Raw genomic sequence first — 18,845 nt, forward strand, 5'->3', positions numbered from 1 at the left:
TAAATAGTTTTTCAGGTCACTGTGGTCTACTTTGGTGCCCTTCTCTATGATCAACAGGCAGGCTGTGCCAGTCTGACAGGCTTGTCCTGCTGGCAACCACCATCCCCCGGTGCCATTCCCTGCCCCCTCATACCCACCCTATGCAACACCAGGACATAAAACTGCACAGGACAACGACCCACTTCTTTTTTTGCCTGCCCTCTCAAAGACAAAGGCCTTGCTGTCCAGCGCAGTGAAACCACTCTACAGATAACCAATGACTGACGCCACTGTGCCCTACATTACATCTTACACTAACCATTTAAGCCAATCTAATGTGACCATTAGCGCAGTAACAAAATCACAGTGTGATGTGGTCTTTGAATGGTTCCTATAACTTTTGTGTGGTTTTGAGCAACTGAGACAAAAGAACGAAAAGAGGCTTTAAAAGAACTTCATTTAAACCCTTCATTAAAATAAAACTGAAATCCAAACTTACCTAAAACATTTTAAACGCAAATTAGACATTTGGCCTTGGCAATTAACTGAAATAAAATCAGTTTTATTTACAGTACTAAAATCACTAAAGCTGAAATAAAACTAAATTAAAGCTAAAGAGAAAAATAAAAATAAAAAACAAATTAATAAATGCACATAACATTACTAAAACTTATAAAATTAAAAATAAAAGGCAATTAAAAATATTAATAAATGATACAATAGTATATAAATAATACTTATATAACATTAATTTTAGGGTTGCGCCGATATTTATCGGCCGATTTTTGCTCAATTTACAACCATCGGCATATCGGCTGTAGCAGGAAAAAGGCCAATATAACAAACCGATGGTTTATAATTAACTGTGTGAAGGCCTGAGCTGTATAATGACTGTTGCATAATCCTAGCGCTGCTGTCTGTGCTTTAAAGTTAATCAAATAACAAAAGATCGCACACTATTCTTGACTAAATAACTTTTGTAACTTTCATAAGTGTAGCGGACCCCATCCGAACGATGACCAAACCTTTACTGATGTTTTATTAAGTTTATTGCGTCCGTTTTCACTCTAAACAAATCACCACAAAAGCTGAACATTACAGAGCACAAGAAGGGCGCATTAAACTCTCTCTCTCTCTCCACTGCATTATCATCAACATAAAGCGAATTACTCAAAACACTTATTACAACTAACAGTTAACAAATACATACAGATCTTATGCCTTTTCGGGGGATGCTTAATAAACGGACAAACTTTAAATCTGCAAAATATCTCTGAAGAACTGCGTGCTCTCCATTACCTGTATTAAAGCTTCGTAGACTAGAAAACCCATCAAAATAAGAGTCCCGCCTTAGTAAAGGAGATAGTGCAGATCTCATACATATTTAAACTTACAAAAAATATTAAAATGTATACAAAAACAAATTAGAAGATCAATCACAATAGTCTGTTACAATAAAGAAGGATTAATATGTATTTAATTTATACAGTGAAGAATATGCAGTGCTATTTTAAATTTGTTTACTTTATTTCTGTACCTGAAAACTTTTAAACCTACCTAAAAAGCACTGTTTATTTCATATGTATCTTTGTTCTGTTGTCTTTATGTAGGCCTGCTGAATGTTAAATGGATCCAATCCATGTTCATTAAAAATTATTTTATGATGCAGCAATAAACCTGCTAGTATATTTTAATGCAGGTGTTTTTGAACTTTGCTTATTTAAAACATGATCAAAATACTATCTATTTTGATGACAATATTTCAAATAAGAGAGGAAGTGACAAATACCGGTATCGGCCAGTAATTGTTTGTTAATAACGGTATCGGCCCCAATTACTTACATCCATATCATTCCAACTCTGTAAAACAAAACTAGCAACACCAATGTCATTATATGCATGACCAGATAAAATATAAACTTCCTAAGTCGCTTTGGATAAAAGCATCTAAAAAATGTAAATCATATTTCTTTACCACAAAAAACAAAAGTACAGTGTTTGAGGCTGAGTTTCATTTTTCCATTCAGCAAAACAGGATGGTGATTTATGCTAAAAAGGATAAAAAGCACCATAAAGGTATAAAAATAGTATTGTCTACTCATAATCTTTCCTTAGATTTTAATATGCGGCCATGTCTTGAGGCATAAAAACTGGTCAGGTGATACGTGAAAACCAATGGCACTTATGTCAATGACATCATGCAGCAGTAATGGAAGGCACAATATTTTATTTGAACATAAGCACAAATTAGGAGGTGAAGATTATGAGCGAATAACGGCTTTCAGTGCGTTTCTCACAAAAAGCTGACTTCAGAAGACTTGGAACATGATGCAATAATTGCATTGACAGAATAACATGGGGTCAGTGTGTCTCATTTATGACTCATCTATCCCTTTAAAGGGTTAGTTCACCCAAAAACTAAAATTCTGTCATTAATTACTCACCCTCATGTCGTTCCACACCTGTAAGACATTCGTTCATCTTCGGAACACAAATTAAGATATTTTTGATGAAATCCGATGGCTCAGTGAGGCCTGCATTGCCAGCAAGATCATTCCCTTTTCCAATGCCCAGAAAGCTACTAAAGACGTATTTAAAACAGTTTGATACGCGCTCTGAACCGCTGATTTGAAACAAAAGATTTGTAATGCTTCAAAGCTTCACAACGCAGTGTTTTGAAATCGCCCATCACTAGATATTGTTGAAAAAAGTCGTTATTTTCTCTTTTTTTTGGCACACAAAAAGTATTCTCGTCGCTTCATAACATTAAGGTTGAACCACTGTAGTCACATGAACTGTTTTAAATACGTCTTTAGTAGCTTTCTGGGCATTGAAAGTGTTAATTGTCTTGCTGGCAATGCAGGCCTCACTGAGCCATCGGATTTCATCAAAAATATCTTAATTTGTGTTCCGAAGATGAACGAAGGTCTTATGGGTGTGGAACGACATGAGGGTGAGTAATTAATGACAGAATTTTCATTTTCAATTTTGGGTAAACTAAACCTTTAAGTATCAGTAGTATGCAAGGAAAACCAATGATTTAGACAGTGGTGAATTTATGTGCTTATAGCACTAGGCTGGATTGTACTTTTATCAAACAAATAATAAAACGAAATGTAAAATGCAACCGAGACCATTAAATGATAAAATACTGACCTGAGTTCCACCTCACAGGACATGCTGTTAAATTATTATCTAAGGACACTTACTAGAATTACTTATCTCTCCACTTTGCATGTGACAAAACTTAATCATCAATGTGGCCTTGTCTTTGAAGAAATGACAGCACCATTATCTAAAAAAAGTTCAGTTTCAATGCACCCTTCAGAATTCAGTGCAGCCCAGTGAATAAAGGAGTGTTGAATGCAGCACAAGGGGGTGGTACACATTCAATAACTTTCCATAGTAACCCAATCTTTGAGAACTAGCTTTGAAGGTTTGCCCATTCAGCATGTGCAGCTTGCATCTTAAAAACAGTTTGAACAGCCACAGAGGAATTTCAAAGCCACTTATGATGGATTATGTATGTTGCTTGCTTCTTACGTACTGCAAGTAACAAGGTAAAAAGGATACTTTTAGTAAACTTGTCACATTCATGTGGAATGATGATTAATAAACTTACATATGAGTCATTCTATAATTTTAGGGTACATTTCACATCATCATAAAAGTGAAAAAACAATATGCTTTCTTAATAAACCAACTATTGGTTTCAGTTTATATATTTTATTTATCAGTGTAACTTGTCTGCTAGCTGTCAAGCGTAATTGTTAAACACCATTTTGATATTACAAATAAAAAGATGTCCCTGGTGAGTTTGCCAACTATGTTATGGACAAACTGTATGCCACTACATACACTTATTGAGTGTTACACTTTAAGTGACTCAAATATTCAATGTTTCTTTGGTCTGTTCTGCCATTTGTACAGTGATTATTTTAAAAGACTTCTTAGAGTTTTACTTTTTGCATTTATTTCTGTATAATTCCCAGCATGATCATTAAGGACAAGAATATTTTTTCATCAGAAATCTACCTTGAGGATCATTTTGATAGTTTTAAGAAATGTTATGCAAAACTCCAGTCTATGTGGATGTAATATATACTCTGAAAGAATATCAGAAACAGCATTCTAGATATTTAAAATGTAAAAAAAAAAATAATAATAAAATAAAATAAAAAAAACAGTTGACGCAAGTAACATTGACAAGTCATTTACATGTGAAGATCTCTTACAATCTAAAATAATGTGTTGGCTCAACACAAAAAATTAACGCAACAGTTTGCATCAATTTTTTTGAGTTATGACAACTTTAAGTGAATTTACGTTCCACCAACAAGCTACGTTGTAGAGGAACTTAATAATTTGTAGCATAAACACACACTTTTAAGTTGATTACTCAAAAAAATTAAGTCGGCCCAACTACCAGAGTTGTAGCCCTGGAACCAATTAATCATATCTGTTTCAGTTCAAATCAACAGCTATCATAGCACATGCTAACATAACTTATTTAACATGTATATTTAATGAACAAGTAAGATATTACTTGTCACTGGCATTAGCACAGTCATCGCTTATAGAGTCAATGTAGTGTTTACCTTCATGTATCTACTCTTCAGCACAATGATAACCACAAAAACTTTAACATTACAGAAACTCTTTTAAATATCAAACATAACAGCATTAAACACTAACAGGTCTTTCCCTTCACTAAAAAAACACATAAAATAACACTTAATTTCAACATTTATTCTCCTTATCCAGTTCTGTGCAAAGCATGCAGGGAACTAGAAACCCACTGCCTAATTTCCAAAGTTATCAAGACAATTTTATTATGTTACAACTTAGAAATTTGAGTTTGAATTACAGACGATATTAAGTTGATGTAATGATCAACATTATTATGTCAGCAGAACTTAACAAAATAATGTTTGCAACTTGAAATGTATTGTTTTTTAATTAAAACAATAAATTAGAATTTTTAATTTGCAACCATGCATATATTTAAGTTGTGGTAACAGCTCCCCTGAATTACTTTTTAGAGTATATGTTTTCATTTGCAAATAAACAATAGTTAATTTAGTAAAATTTGTGAAAAACCCCTTAATCCTTCCTCATTTTGATTCACCCTCATGCACGTACACACATGCTCATGTTCACATAAACACGGTCTCCTCTGACACATACAGGCTTAAATTATGATAAAAACTAATCAATGCAAATAATTCATTATCATCAGAGTACACAGTTACACAGTAGGGCCATAACTATTTATTCAAGAGTTGGCTCTACAGGCCAGGGTAACTTAGTTGACAGGTAACATAGTTGACAATTTCACCATTTTCACTCATAATTTCAATAACAGGCCTTGTCTGGTTCTGCTAGTAACATAGTTAACAGAATTTTTGTGGACATGAGTAAAATGAAATATTTTCTTATTTGAAAGAAAATTCAATTTAGCGAACAATGCAAAAACTGTCATTTAAGGGACATAAAGGCAATTTCAAGCACACTGAAAAACAGGGTGCACAAAATATGTGTGTGTGATTATAATATGTAGTCTCTTGATGGATAAAATATGATAGGGGTGAATTCAGAGTGATTGGGACACATTTTCCCATTGAGATGACTTGGAAAAAATAGTCCCAATCAACCTGAATTCACCCTATTTCTGAAGAAAATTGTTAGATATGTAATCATCATCAATGGACATGAACTAAGACTTGACTTGAAATCACATCACATGCTCAAATTATCCTAAACAAATAAAAGCAATTCTGTTTATCTGGATATTACATGAGTTTCGTCGAAAATGTCACAACAAACTGACAGCCTGTTAAATATTTGTCACTCTCAGCTGCTGGGGTGTAGGTGACTCTAGGAGCCAAATAAAACACACTGGGACTCTATCCAAAATGTGAGTGGATTGATGAAGAGCCAAAAAAAAAAACAAAAAAAACAAAAAAAAAAAACAACAAGCAACAGTTTTTCCTGTTATTTACAGTATACATACAGGGGAGACTGGGCCTATTCTCTAGGAGTGTGGTTTTTGTATGTTATTTTCAAACACCTATAGTTAAAAAACTGTCCTAAACTAAAATAATTTTGTAAATCCAAATTAAAATGCAAAACAAGTAAACACAATAAAACCACACCAGAAATTATTCAATCAAGAGTCAACTAATCAAGGTTTTACTATTTGCATTTTGCTTAAAAGACAATAAATAATACATGAATTAATAATGAACTAATTCATATTACATATAATTACGATACATATTATTCAAAAAGGCTTTTTCAAAATAAGGAACTCCTTTAAAATCTGTGTCAATAAACAACAAGTTCTTATTGTGACAACATGCGGTCACAAATCTAAGCTAAAAAAAAAAAAAGAGGAAAAAAGAGTGCAACTTGCCCCATAAACATAAAAACATAGCTTTCCTCTAAAACAAAGGCACATGGTGGCTGTTTCAAAACCTACTGAGTCTATCTAGCACAGAGTATTTGGGGGGCTTCAGAGGTGCTTGATGCACATGTGATGCTCAAAATGTCTGCACGTGCCTATGAGGCTCAAAATGTTGTCCAGATAGTCGGCTCACTAGGTATTGAGACAAAGCCAACATCTGTCATCTGCTTGTAGTTTGCAAAAACATCGGCATCCTAAATGTGTTGCTGTCGCTAGAGTCCATAGAAACCTGCACCATGCGAAATAAAAACTAAATTATCCCGAAACAGAATAAGCATCCTACAGATCTCCTAAAAACCAGGCGACAGCAAATGAACGTACATTTGCGTTAGTGTGTTTCATTATACATCAAAGCATGAATGTGTGACATCATATCATATCATCAGTACTGTTCGCACTTACCCAGAATATGAAGTTGAAGACGAACAAAAGGTATTTGACACATTTCATGCCGCCCTGTACTTTGCTCATCCTGCCTGCAGTTTCGTTTCGCGCGCTCACCGTTTCGACCAAAATTTTTGCTCAAATGTGCAGGCCTGTCTCGGAGATGTAGGTCAGTAATATTATTCAAGCAGAATCCACTCACGGACCGTCAACACCAGCGCTGCTCTCGTGTGCACTTCGCCAATGACAACGCGCGCGCGCGGATCATCACCGCCCATTGGTCCAGCAGGACATGGGGGGCGAGGGCAATGCTTTTTTCCCGCGCGTTTTCCTCAGACCTGAATGTCTATTAGATAGATAGATAGTTTTATTTAACCCAACTATTGTTTAAAAATTACTATATGGCTGGCTTAAAATGAACACAAAAGGGGAACATTTATTAATATGCAATTTACTAACAGTTTATTATTTATTATTCATTAAACTTATGAATAAATGTTGATTTATTAAACATATTAATAAATATACATTAAACATTACATTGGGTTCATTTTAAGCAAACAATACAGTAATTTATAAACAATAGTTGAGTTAAATAAAACTACCCAGCAGGTTGGGCAAACATTTAACCCAGCTGTTTGGTTAAAACAACCCATTCGCTGGGTAAAAACAAACCAATCACTGGGTTAAAACAACCCATTTGCTGGGTTAAAACAAAACAATCGCTGGGTTAAAACAACCCATTTGCTGGGTTAAAACAAAACAATCGCTGGGTTAAAACAACCCATTTGCTGGGTTAAAACAAAACAATCGCTGGGTTAAAACAACCCATTTGCTGGGTTAAAACAAAACAATCGCTGGGTTAAAACAAACCAATCGCCGGGTTAAACAATCCATTCGCTGGGTTAAAACAAACCAATCGCCAGGTTAAACAACCCATTCGCTGGGTTAAAACAAATCAATCGCCAGGTTAAAACAACCCATTCGCTGGGTTAAAACAAAGCAATCGCCGGGTTAAACAACCCATTCGCCAGGTTAAAACAAACCAATCGCCAGGTTAAAACAACCCATTCGCTAGGATAAAACAAATCAGTCGCCGGGTTAAAACAACCCAATCGCTGGGTTAAAACAACCCATTCGCTGGGTTAAAACAAATCAGTCGCTGGGTTAAAACAACCCATTCGCTGGGTTAAAACAAACCAATTGCCGGGTTAAACAACCCATTCGCCGGGTAAAACAACCCATTCACCGGGTTAAAACAAACCAATCGCTGGGTTAAACAACCCATTCACTGGGTTAAAACAAACCAATCGCCGGGTTAAACAACCCATTCGCTGAGTTAAACAACCCATTCGCTGGGTTAAACAACCCATTCGCTGGGTTAAAACAAATCAATCGCCGGGTTAAAACAACCCAATTGCTAGGTTTGTCCATTTTCAACCCAACTTGGGTTGTTTTTAACTCAGCATTTTTTAGAGTGCAGATAGATAGATAGATAGATAGATAGATAGATAGATAGATAGACGGACGGACAGACGGACAGACACACACACACACACACACACACAAAATCCAATGACTGCCAGTTTTAGAATTGCTTTTAGCCATTATGTTATGGTGTAATTTACAACGCCTTCATGATGTGGTCAGACATTCAGGGTATTCATTATTGAGTCTCTTTCATAAGGTTTGTCTCACTACACAATACATCAGTCACAATCACTGTCATCTCATCGGTGAGAGGATGCCATTGTCTGCTGGTTTGAGGTCAAACTCAGGACACGCTGAGATAATCTTGAGATAATCTTTCTCACATTTTCAGAAGAGACTGTCATTTCACTATATTTATCCAAACCCGTGGGTGTTTATGTATATTTACAATGCAGGCTTTATATTATATATACATTTTATACTTCCTTATATTTAGTTTTGTATAGGGTCTTTGACCTTCCCTGTTTTGGGTATAAACTTTAAAAATGCTTTAATACAATGATGCCAAAACACAAGTTTCGTCAACAAAGAAGAGATTGACCTTTTTGCATTCACTGAAGTACAGTGATGAGCTTGGGTTTATAAAACATTATTAAGCTTGAGTTCATGATCACACAGCCAGCAAAATATTAATAAAGTCTTCAAATACTTCAAGGACAGAGTTTGTTTGATAGGACTATAGAAGAAGAAGAAGAAGAAGAAGGAATATGTTTTAAATTTACCCAGACATAGTGGTAATGTTTTATTTATTTATTTATTTTTAAGTTTAATATATCTTAATCTATATGAATGAAGCATTGAGTTATGGTCTGAGGACAGATGGTTTTATGGATAATGAGTGATAATTATAATGCCATCATTCAATAAAATAAAACGAAAATAAAATGTGTTAAATGTACACTGTTAAGGGCACTATTGTGGTCATCTCTTATTGATTTCAAAGTGGAAATGCTGCTGTTTTAAAAGATTCATAATTATCTCTGGTTTAGTCAGGAAAACAGCTGCAATAAAATCATGGCATGGGTGATTTATATATTTTGTATATGAGCAATATATAACGTTACATTCATTTAAACAACACTAATATCATAGAGATAAACCATTTAAATTCGTTCTGTAAGAGCAGTGCTCCCTCTTGTGATAAAATATGTATAGGCCCTACAAACATGTGTGCTTTCAGTATTGTACAACAATATAACGTAAAATTGAAAGTAACTGGAAGTAAAAATGAGTGAAAAAACATTTAGAATAGAATTTTTGCATTAACTTTTCACTCGTTCATAATACTATTACTTACTACATAGAAAAATGCAAACAGTTCATCCGGGAAAAGCGTAAATTAGCGAATGAACCACTAGGGGGAGACAGTTGTTTGTTTTTGAATTGCTCCACCAGCGCTGTTTACTTTACACCAGTTCTCACTTTACATAGCCTAGCGTAATGCACAGTTTTATCTTGATTAAGACTTTTAGACTTTATCTGAATGTAATTGGGGAATTTTTAACCTTTCTAAATACGATAAATCCTACATTGGAGTACGCATGCTGAGGGGTGGCCGTAGCCTTGTTTGAAATCTCCATATTATGTCAGTACCATCCACAGTTCATTAATCTCATTAATATTCTTTGTGAATTAAACAAAGGGAGCTCTTTTGGATTTGTCACAGCAGACTCTCCATAGGGAGCTGTCCTACAAACAATCAGAGACACGCTTGTTTGTTCCATTTACATGAGCTTGAGGAAAAACCTCTCTCATTATTCATCGAGTACACAAAACTGTTTGAAATAGCCGATGACCGCAAAACATTATCTAATGAGAGCAAATGAGTGTGTGAAAGTGACTTTGTTTGAAATGACGACCCCTTTACCACTCCTTGACCCGCTCTATATCACTAAACAAACACGTGCTGATGAAGGACTCGCCCGTGGGTGATGTGATATATAAACCTAACAATCCTGTTGATTATTCCACCTGAACTTTGACGCCTAACCTCGCAGACTTAAGCCTGTGGCTTTCAGGCTTCCAGACATGACCTCATCATTTGGCCATGCACCTGACCTTTGGCATGTGGTCTCCTTCTGTTTACACAATCAAACCTGAGGTGGGTCTCGCAGGCTGCGGTCCATCTGTTTTTTTAAGACTTCCACATGCTGCGTAAACAAATGTATTCAAAGTCTGATTGGAGTGACACACCTGTTTGTGGTTGTTAGAATTGCTTTTTAACGATTTTCACTCTCAAGGCCAGTTCTCTAGGCATCATGTGGAAGCCTCTGGAAGGAGAAAATCTAATGCATTCCAGCGTAGATCTGTTTCCATGTGTGAGCAGCACATCTGTTGAGACGTGAGGTAAGCCCCACCAACACGTTCAACAAACTCTCCAGCTTACTCAAAGCGTCTGACAAAATTTGCCCTAACCGTTTAGTTTTTCTGCCACATGGCTGAAGGTCATGTCTGAGTCAGGTTTTTTTTTACACTACCAAAACCAGAAAAACTCCTGAAAGCTTAAACGGAGGCCTTTCCGGAAAGTTCAATAGTTTTTTTGAGCTTCAAGCACAATGGAAAATATTTAAAGTAATATTCTAAATTCAATTTAGGCTCTGTCAACATGCGGCATGCGGTCAATGACCACAGAAAATAAACTGGACATTCCTCAATGTTCAAAAAAATGATATAAAATATTTATAGTAAAGCGTTTACAATGGAAGTCTAGTGGGCCAACATTTAAAAGAAAAAGATCGTTTATGTTCCAATAACTTGCATGAAGTAACCTGTAAAATGGCCAAAAATCCACCAATTTAAGGTGGAACTACTTTTCTTGGTGGATAAAGTTCTGGTTATGCCCTACCAATATAATTCCTGGTTTCCTTCTATGTCCATTACTGGAATTCTTGTGCAAATACCAAAGTTTAACTGGGTTTAACTTTTTGATAAGCAATTCGATCAAACCAGTGTCATGCTAACATGTAATGTTTGGTGTTATGATTATACTTCTGAAATAATTGTGCAGGATTTTCACTAAATAATAAATTAAATTTTGATGTGTTTTTGACCAAACCCATATGCCCTCGGAACACTTGGAAAATATGACATGAGTCGTATGGGGTCTTAAAAAGAAAAGATATATGGCATTATAATGCCAACAGGGTGAATAAACAATGACTGAATTTCTGTTTTTGGGTGAACTATGCCTTTAAGCATTCCCTTTAAAGGATTAGTCCACTTTCAAATAAAAATTTCCTGATAATTTACTCACCCCCATGTCATCCAAGATGTCCATGTCCTTCTTTCTTCAGTTGAAAAGAAATTAAGGTTTTTGATGAAAACATTCCAGGATTATTCTCCTTATAGTGGATTTCAATTGGCCCCAAACGGTTGAAGGTCAAAATTGCAGTTTCAGTGCAGCTTCAAAGGGCTTTTTTTAACGATACCAGACGAGGAATAAGGGTCTTATCTAGTGAAACGATCGGTCATTTTCTAAAAAAAAAAATATATATATATATACATTTTAACCATAGATGCACGTCTTGAACTAGCTCTCTTCTTCTTCTTCTTCTCTAAAATTCCAGCAGTGTAGACGCTGCCAAGTGTATTACTGCCCTCCACAGGTCAAAGTTTGAACTAAATTGTCATATACATTATGCTAGTGCAAGTATATAACAATTAGTTCAAACTATAATTCACTTGGCAGCGTCTACACTGCCAGAATTCTAATAGAGAAGAAGAAGAGAGTTAGTTCAAGATGAGCGTCTATAGTTAAAACGTATATAATTTTTAATTTTTTTTAGAAAATGACCGATTGTTTCGCTAGATAAGACCCTTATTCCTGTTCTGGTATTGTTTAAAGCCGTTTAAAGCCCTTTGAAGCTGCACTGAAACTGTAATTTTGACCTTCAACCGTTTGGGGCCAATTGAAGTCCACTATAAGGAGAATAATCCTGGAATGTTTTCATTAAAAACCTTAATTTCTTTTCGACTGAAGAAAGAAGGACATGGACATCTTGGATGACATGGGGGTGAGTAAACTGTCAGGAAATTTTTATTTGAAAGTGGACTAATCCTTCAGGCATGCTTATCTACTAGGCTTCAGTAAGTGTCTCACAGAAAACATGTTTTGTTAACGTGAAATAATTTTCTTTGGTAACCAACTGCACAAATGCTGTCGAAAGACCTTAAGCTTAGGTCAACATGAAACAGATTTGTTTCATGTTCCATTTCCAAACCAATTTAATTTGATATGGTGACGTATTTTAGAGTCAAGTTATTCAACAAAAACAAAATGTAGGCCAACTGTTGGTTGCAAGAAATCCCTTAAAATAAGAAAACCCTTGACAATACACTTCTTGCAGCTGAGCCCAGGACTTTTTGAACTACTGGAAATTGACTGGCAAGTTCTATGTGAGAATTTGTGGACTGGTGGTTGGAGGGGCCAAAAATGAAAGTCATTCAGTAATTTTTTTTTTCTTTGAAATAATGTGCACCAGGAAAATGTATCAGGAAGTAATTTAAGTCACGTTTGTTAAGTTCATCCAAAAATGAAAATTCTGTCATCATTTACTCACTCTCATGTCGTTCCAAACCCGTATGGCTTTTTTCTTCCACAGAGAAAAAAAAAGGACAAAATGTCAATGCAATTACAATGAACATAGACAGAAGTTCTCAAGTAAGAGTAAATGATGACAACTTTAATTTTAAGTTGTATTTAACCCAGAATGTTCCTTTAAAAATGACCCGTGTCCTAATATGCACACTGAGCACCGACAGTAAACTGGACAATAATGCTGCAGTTTAATAAATAACAATTACCACACACAACTATGTATGTACATGTTCTCATACTGCTGCAAAAGAAAATAATTATTTTAAAAAGACAGAAATGCATAAAAAAGAACTGAAAAAACAAACTCTGAAGTCCAACTCATTCCATTGTAGAGTCATATGACAAAAACACATATCTCTCCTCCTTAGACGGCATGTTTTATGTCACAAGGTGTCATTAATGGTTTGCACAAGGAAAATGTCCACCATCACATTTGGAATATCAAGTTTGATATCATAAGACTGTTGCTGGTGTATTCAAAAGCAGCCAGTTTGTCATTGTCTCCAAGACTTTCGGCTCAGCACACACACACAAGCTACATTGATCCTTATGAGTCTCCACGCCACCAGGTTCTTGAATGAAGTCAGCGCTCGCACGAATGTGTGCGAATTGGTACAATATGAGTTCCAATGGCGCGCATCGATTCCCAAACACCCAGAACCTCCGGTCCGCCCGCTGCTGCAGGTCGTCTCAAAAAAGTACTGCTTTTTTTTGGAGTTGTTGATGATTACGTCAGGCAAGACGGTGACCTCGTTGCCTGATATGTCTGTAGCTTTGGTTTTGTTTCCTTCCCAAGTGCTAACGCTCTCACAGACGGAGTAAACTCCACGGTGTTGAGGCGGTCCTGCTTTCCTCTTTGTTCTGCTCCTCGTCTGGTGCCCAGCGGGCTCTGAGTCGGGAGGGTGTTCGCTGAAAAGTACACGGGGTGAGCGGTACCGTCTCTTGTTGAAGAGTTTAGGATCCACGGTCGGCACAGGGATGGCTGTGACATCCTGTCCACGGTCGTCGTTCTGTAAGCAGATGTCACCTGGGCGCTGGGCAAACATCTGGCTGCAGGACAAGAGCAGCAGGGCTAGCATGGACCACCGCATGGGCTCAACGTGACCTGAGTACAGCAAAGATTAATGTTAGGTTTGATAACACAGAATAGCAGTAGCATACAAACAAATATTTCTTCAGATTTTCTTTTGCATAGTGATGCACAGACGCTTTGGCTGATATAGGTATCCAGTAATTACATCATGGCAGCTAAAGAATGGTAATTAAATAATGTGATGGCTGCTATTTGTAGTTCTGTCATGACAACTCAAAACTCAGAACTGGTCTTCACGGAATAGATCTGCTACGCTGCTGCTGCTGAAGAGCAAGTACAGGAACTTGCTACTGCCAATACACATGCCAATACACTGCTTTGAGTATGTAAAGCCCTGGGTATACTTCGTTTTTTTAAGTGTATGCTAGTGTACGCAGTCTGAAAATGCTAGTGTACAGTCATTTGCACAGCCTTGCAAAGTATACTTCATTTCACTCGTACGCATACACAGCCGTTTGACACATGCGCAGTTTTGAGCAATCTCTCGCCACGAGTTACAACCCATGTAAACATCTTTGTATTTTTATGCTAGAGTTGTACAAATGAGGGTACTCATTTGCACAATCTCTCGTCTATGTAAGCCTCCATTTTCGCTGTAGCTTGCATGTGTTCCAGTCTGTTCTGTTTATGCAGTTTTTATTTGACTACCTTGTGAATCGACGCCCCTAGGGCATGTTTGCCACTTTGTGGATAAACTAATTACTGCAAAAAAAATTTATGCGCATGTGTACAAGTATGCGCGGTTACAAAAATACGTCAGTGCACGTACAGTAAGTGCGTACTCTTCTGATGACGTGCACTGTACGCTGACCCTCGCATAAAAAGTGAAGTAAACTTTGGACTTCAGACATACTTCTGCTGCACAAATAGCATATATAAATTACCCATAGCAGATTTATACAGGTGGTGCTGGAGAATGTGGAGGATTTCAGAGAAATCAGAGGTTCAGAGCGCCAAAGTCACGTGATTTCAGCAGTTTGACACGCGATCCGAACCACTGATTCGAAACAAAAGATTCGAAGCAGTGTTTTGAAATCGGCCATCACTAGATATTGTTGAAAAGTCACTATTTTGTTTTTTTGGTGCACAAAAAGTATTCTCGTCACTTTATAATATTAAGGTTGAACCACTGTAGTCACATGAACTGTTTTAAATATGGTCTTAGTAGCTTTCTGGGCACTGATCGGATTTTATCAAAAATATCTTAATTTGTGTTTCAAAGATGAATTAATGACAGAATTTTCAACTAAACCTTTAATGCTGTGAATATCATCAGTTTGCATTAAGGACCCATCAGCCTGCGCTATCTAGAGTTTCATGACAGAACTTGGCATATCTACACTGTTTTGTTCTTTTTTTTTAATTGAAAAATGGTTCAGAATAAAGGCATCAAAACAGTATAATCTACAATAGAATAGATGGGTAATGTTTAGTACTTTTGTAACAGCATAGAGATTTACTGTTTATCGTATTTATATATCTGTAGCTGATATACAAATATAAAATATTTTAACATTTAATATATATATATTATATCATATTATATATTATATAGTATTATATCGCAATTAAGAGAATATATATATATTCTATATTTTTTTTATTTTATTTTTTTTTTATAGGGTTTATAGATGTGCTAATCATTCCATATCATGGCATATATAAAAATACCATGGCATCACTAATCTGATATCATCATTGCATCACAGTTCTTTCGCAGACTGACTTCAACAGCTATTCAAGCAGTAGAAATCCCTCATACATGTGTATCAGCACAGCCTGAATGAACCTCTGTAAACTACCATGGCATAGCTTTTGCTTTATGGTCATGGCTTTTTTAAAATTGAAAATATGACATTTATATATGCTCTTTATACAAGTAATCTTCTACTTAGGGAAAAAAGAATGCGTTTACCTGTGAAATGTATCCAGGTGAACTGTTTTCTCCTGTATGTCTTTAGCGTAGATCTCCTGTGCTCCTCATGGTACATGTATCGACCAGCGTGGCATCTTCTGCTTCCAGCTCCTCTGCAAAGAGGTAGAAAAAAGTATGAAGCAAGCTGTAATTTTATATAATTACCATTTACCGTATACATAATACTCATGCAGCATTGGAAAGCCCGATTCATTCTAGTGAATCAGTTCATTTTACAAAAATGATTCACCAGTTCAACGCTTTTAAGATTAGGCCTTTTTTCTGAAGACAAAAATCTAAAATTGCTCTCAATGACATCTCACGGCTTTCAAGCAGAAATATTTCTCACATTAAAGAGATCTCCAATGACTTATTTCTTTCCTACAGGGAGAAACACCTCATCCGTCCAAATACATTCCTTCCACTGGTGAAATGTCGGGAGACAGATGCACATTTCAGACATCATAGGCCAAGCTTCAGTCAATGAAAACATCTTCTGTGAGTGATGTAGTAATAACTGTCAAATTACTGTTCAAGCATGACACACGCAGACAAACAAGACAGACCAAAAACCCAAATGTGACACACATCAACTAACACCCCACACCCAAACCATCCGACTGCCACAACATACACAAACCTCCAGGAAATTGCTTTGGATCGCACAGCCTTTCTGTGTGGCATGCGGAGGTGGTCTAAGAAATCCTCAGCCACTGACCTCAAACTCATTAGCTGTGATAGAGACAATTTAACACGTTCCGTCTGGCATAGCCGGTGTTATCACGCTGACACAAAGAGCAGAGCCAGGCGGTACTCTCCTTTCAAAACAGTCTGCTTTCAGATGGTAACAGTTCCTGGGTGGCATAAGTTTCAGCATGTAACGTGAGCCCTTCCAAAGCGCACATACGCCTTATCTCCAGCCTCCACAGGGCTATGAATTCCAGCGCCTGGAGGGCAGCTTTCTCTAAGCACTCATGTGTGGCAGAGCTCAAGAATGAAGCATGGCTTTGTGCTGGCCCTGGGCCTGTGGACTAGTAGTCCATGCACAGACAGCATCCGCTTAAGTGCACACTGAAGACTTGTGCTGGATTCTACAATTTTTTACAATTTTTCTACAATCTTTTACAATTTTATTAAAAAGAATAACATTACATATATATATACATATATAATATATATTTTATTATTTTATATATTGCACAATTACAAATGTGGAATTAATTTAAATTAATTTAATATTAATTTAAAATATAATTACTTATTTTTTATTTTACAATTTTATTACAATTTAATTCTTTTTTTTTTAGTTTTATTAGAAATGAATATATATTATATATATAGCTAATACATATATTAGTTTTTTTATTTTACAATTTTGTTACAAATTAAAAGAAAATTGTAAAATGATGTTTTACATATTCTAAAGAAAAAGGAAGTGAATGCTAGGCTTTTGTGGGTTTTTACTTAGTCAAAAGAGCCCTAGTCTCTATTATTTCCTGGTGTCTAGATATGGCTTGGGCCCTAGCTTCTATGTAACTATAATATTCTCCACTTGTTTTATCACCTGCCAGAAGAAAATCATAAATCTTATGGCCCTATTTGTATAATGAGTTATATAGTTGCAGAAGGAAATATGTTAGGATATAAAGAACATTTATTTAAAGGCAGTACATTGCTTGCACAAAATGACAACACTAGCCAGACAGCAAATAAAAATTATGATAGTATTTCATTGCCACCATCATAGTTTATCAATGTTTCACCGATAAATTTATGATTGTTAATAAAACCAACCAAGGACATAATGCACACAAACACACTCACATACACACATCCAGATGGCTGGCTGGCTGGATGAGCTCTGTTATGAGATGGTGTGAAAGACTTATCGCTGATGTTATTGACAACAGATGATGATGAATCCAGATGGGGCAATATAATCAGCTCTGCTTATAGAACTGGACATTATCGTACCTTCACATACGCATGCTGTTAGCAATTATACAAAGATATCCAGATCTCATTTCACTAAACATAAACATACATGTATGACTTCCATGTGAAACATGATCAAACCCCTAACCCTATGTATTAAACTATGATGAGTAACACCATACAGACATAAATGATATCATGCAGCTTGATGAGAGGTGTGCTATTATAAAGATCTAGATGAAACCATCTCATATACTTACACTGAAAAAGATTTGGGGTCAATCAACTACCCAGTATATTCTAGTGTAACGGAGGCCAGCTAGTAAGAGCTATGCGTGTAAACCTCACTCCCCTGGCCCCAAGAAGCGCACAAGCAACTGACGCTACAGACTGCAGTCTTTAGCTCCCTTGTTAGTGCGCCCGCCTCCCATGCAAGAGACGTCAGTTTGAATCCCGCTCTGAGCGGGTCAAGCAGGACTGGTTACATTTGGTGCCGTGACCCGGATGGGAATGAGGTTTAGCGCACACGTCTCCCATGCTGGAGCCACCTGTTTGAATCCCGCTCAGGGGTGCGTTTCCCAAAAGCATCATTAGCCAACTAACATCGCAAGTTCCATTGTTACTAACATAGTTCTACGATTTGGTGTTTCCCAAAACCATAGTTCAAACGAACATTCGCAAACTGCATCGCAAACTTGTGTGGTTGGAACGACAGCTCTCGAGCTGTGGTTAGAAGCATAGTTTCTTGTTTTTTATGACATGTGGACTTAATAAATCATCTTGAGCAAAATAAGCAAACTGACATTAAGTACAGTGTATATCTTATTTTGAATATATACATATTTTAGTTTGTCAAGAGATTTTAAGCATCGTTTTTTAAGAGCGCGCATGTGCGTACGTGCTTTGGTATCTAAGAACGAGCCTATGATAGAATCTGGAAATTAAGCAAAATAACTGAGAAAAATGAGAAATAGTCCTCAGATGC

General features: G+C 36.3%; 2 protein-coding genes and 1 long non-coding RNA gene across 6 annotated transcripts in view; 1 reads left to right on the forward strand and 2 right to left on the reverse strand.

The window, feature by feature from the left end:
* Positions 1 to 7,124, reverse strand: part of tspan2a (tetraspanin 2a) — a 28,300-nt gene extending 21,176 nt beyond the window's left edge. The window contains exon 1 of the mRNA XM_051896417.1: positions 6,848 to 7,124. Within this exon, the coding sequence (XP_051752377.1) occupies positions 6,848 to 6,916 (69 nt within the window). The 5' untranslated portion in view covers positions 6,917 to 7,124. The remainder of the gene's footprint in view (positions 1 to 6,847) is intronic.
* A 2,359-nt stretch (positions 7,125 to 9,483) lies between these two features.
* On the forward strand, positions 9,484 to 17,081 carry LOC127514745 (uncharacterized). The gene is made up of 3 exons (XR_007930697.1): positions 9,484 to 10,421; positions 10,561 to 10,666; positions 16,313 to 17,081. It is a non-coding gene; the product is annotated as an uncharacterized LOC127514745 (long non-coding RNA).
* The window catches only part of ngfb (nerve growth factor b (beta polypeptide)), a 39,587-nt gene continuing 33,723 nt past the window's right edge, over positions 12,982 to 18,845 (reverse strand). For all 4 annotated transcript variants that reach the window (XM_051897889.1, XM_051897888.1, XM_051897890.1 and 1 more), the window contains 2 exons: positions 15,926 to 16,038; positions 12,982 to 14,022 (listed from right to left, as the gene is read on the reverse strand). In XM_051897889.1, the coding sequence (XP_051753849.1) occupies positions 13,412 to 14,022; positions 15,926 to 16,001 (687 nt within the window). In that variant the 5' untranslated portion in view covers positions 16,002 to 16,038 and the 3' untranslated portion in view covers positions 12,982 to 13,411. The remainder of the gene's footprint in view (positions 14,023 to 15,925; positions 16,039 to 18,845) is intronic.

The sequence above is a fragment of the Ctenopharyngodon idella genome, chromosome 6 (genome assembly GCF_019924925.1).
Source record: "Ctenopharyngodon idella isolate HZGC_01 chromosome 6, HZGC01, whole genome shotgun sequence".
NCBI classification, from domain to species: domain Eukaryota; kingdom Metazoa; phylum Chordata; class Actinopteri; order Cypriniformes; family Xenocyprididae; genus Ctenopharyngodon; species Ctenopharyngodon idella.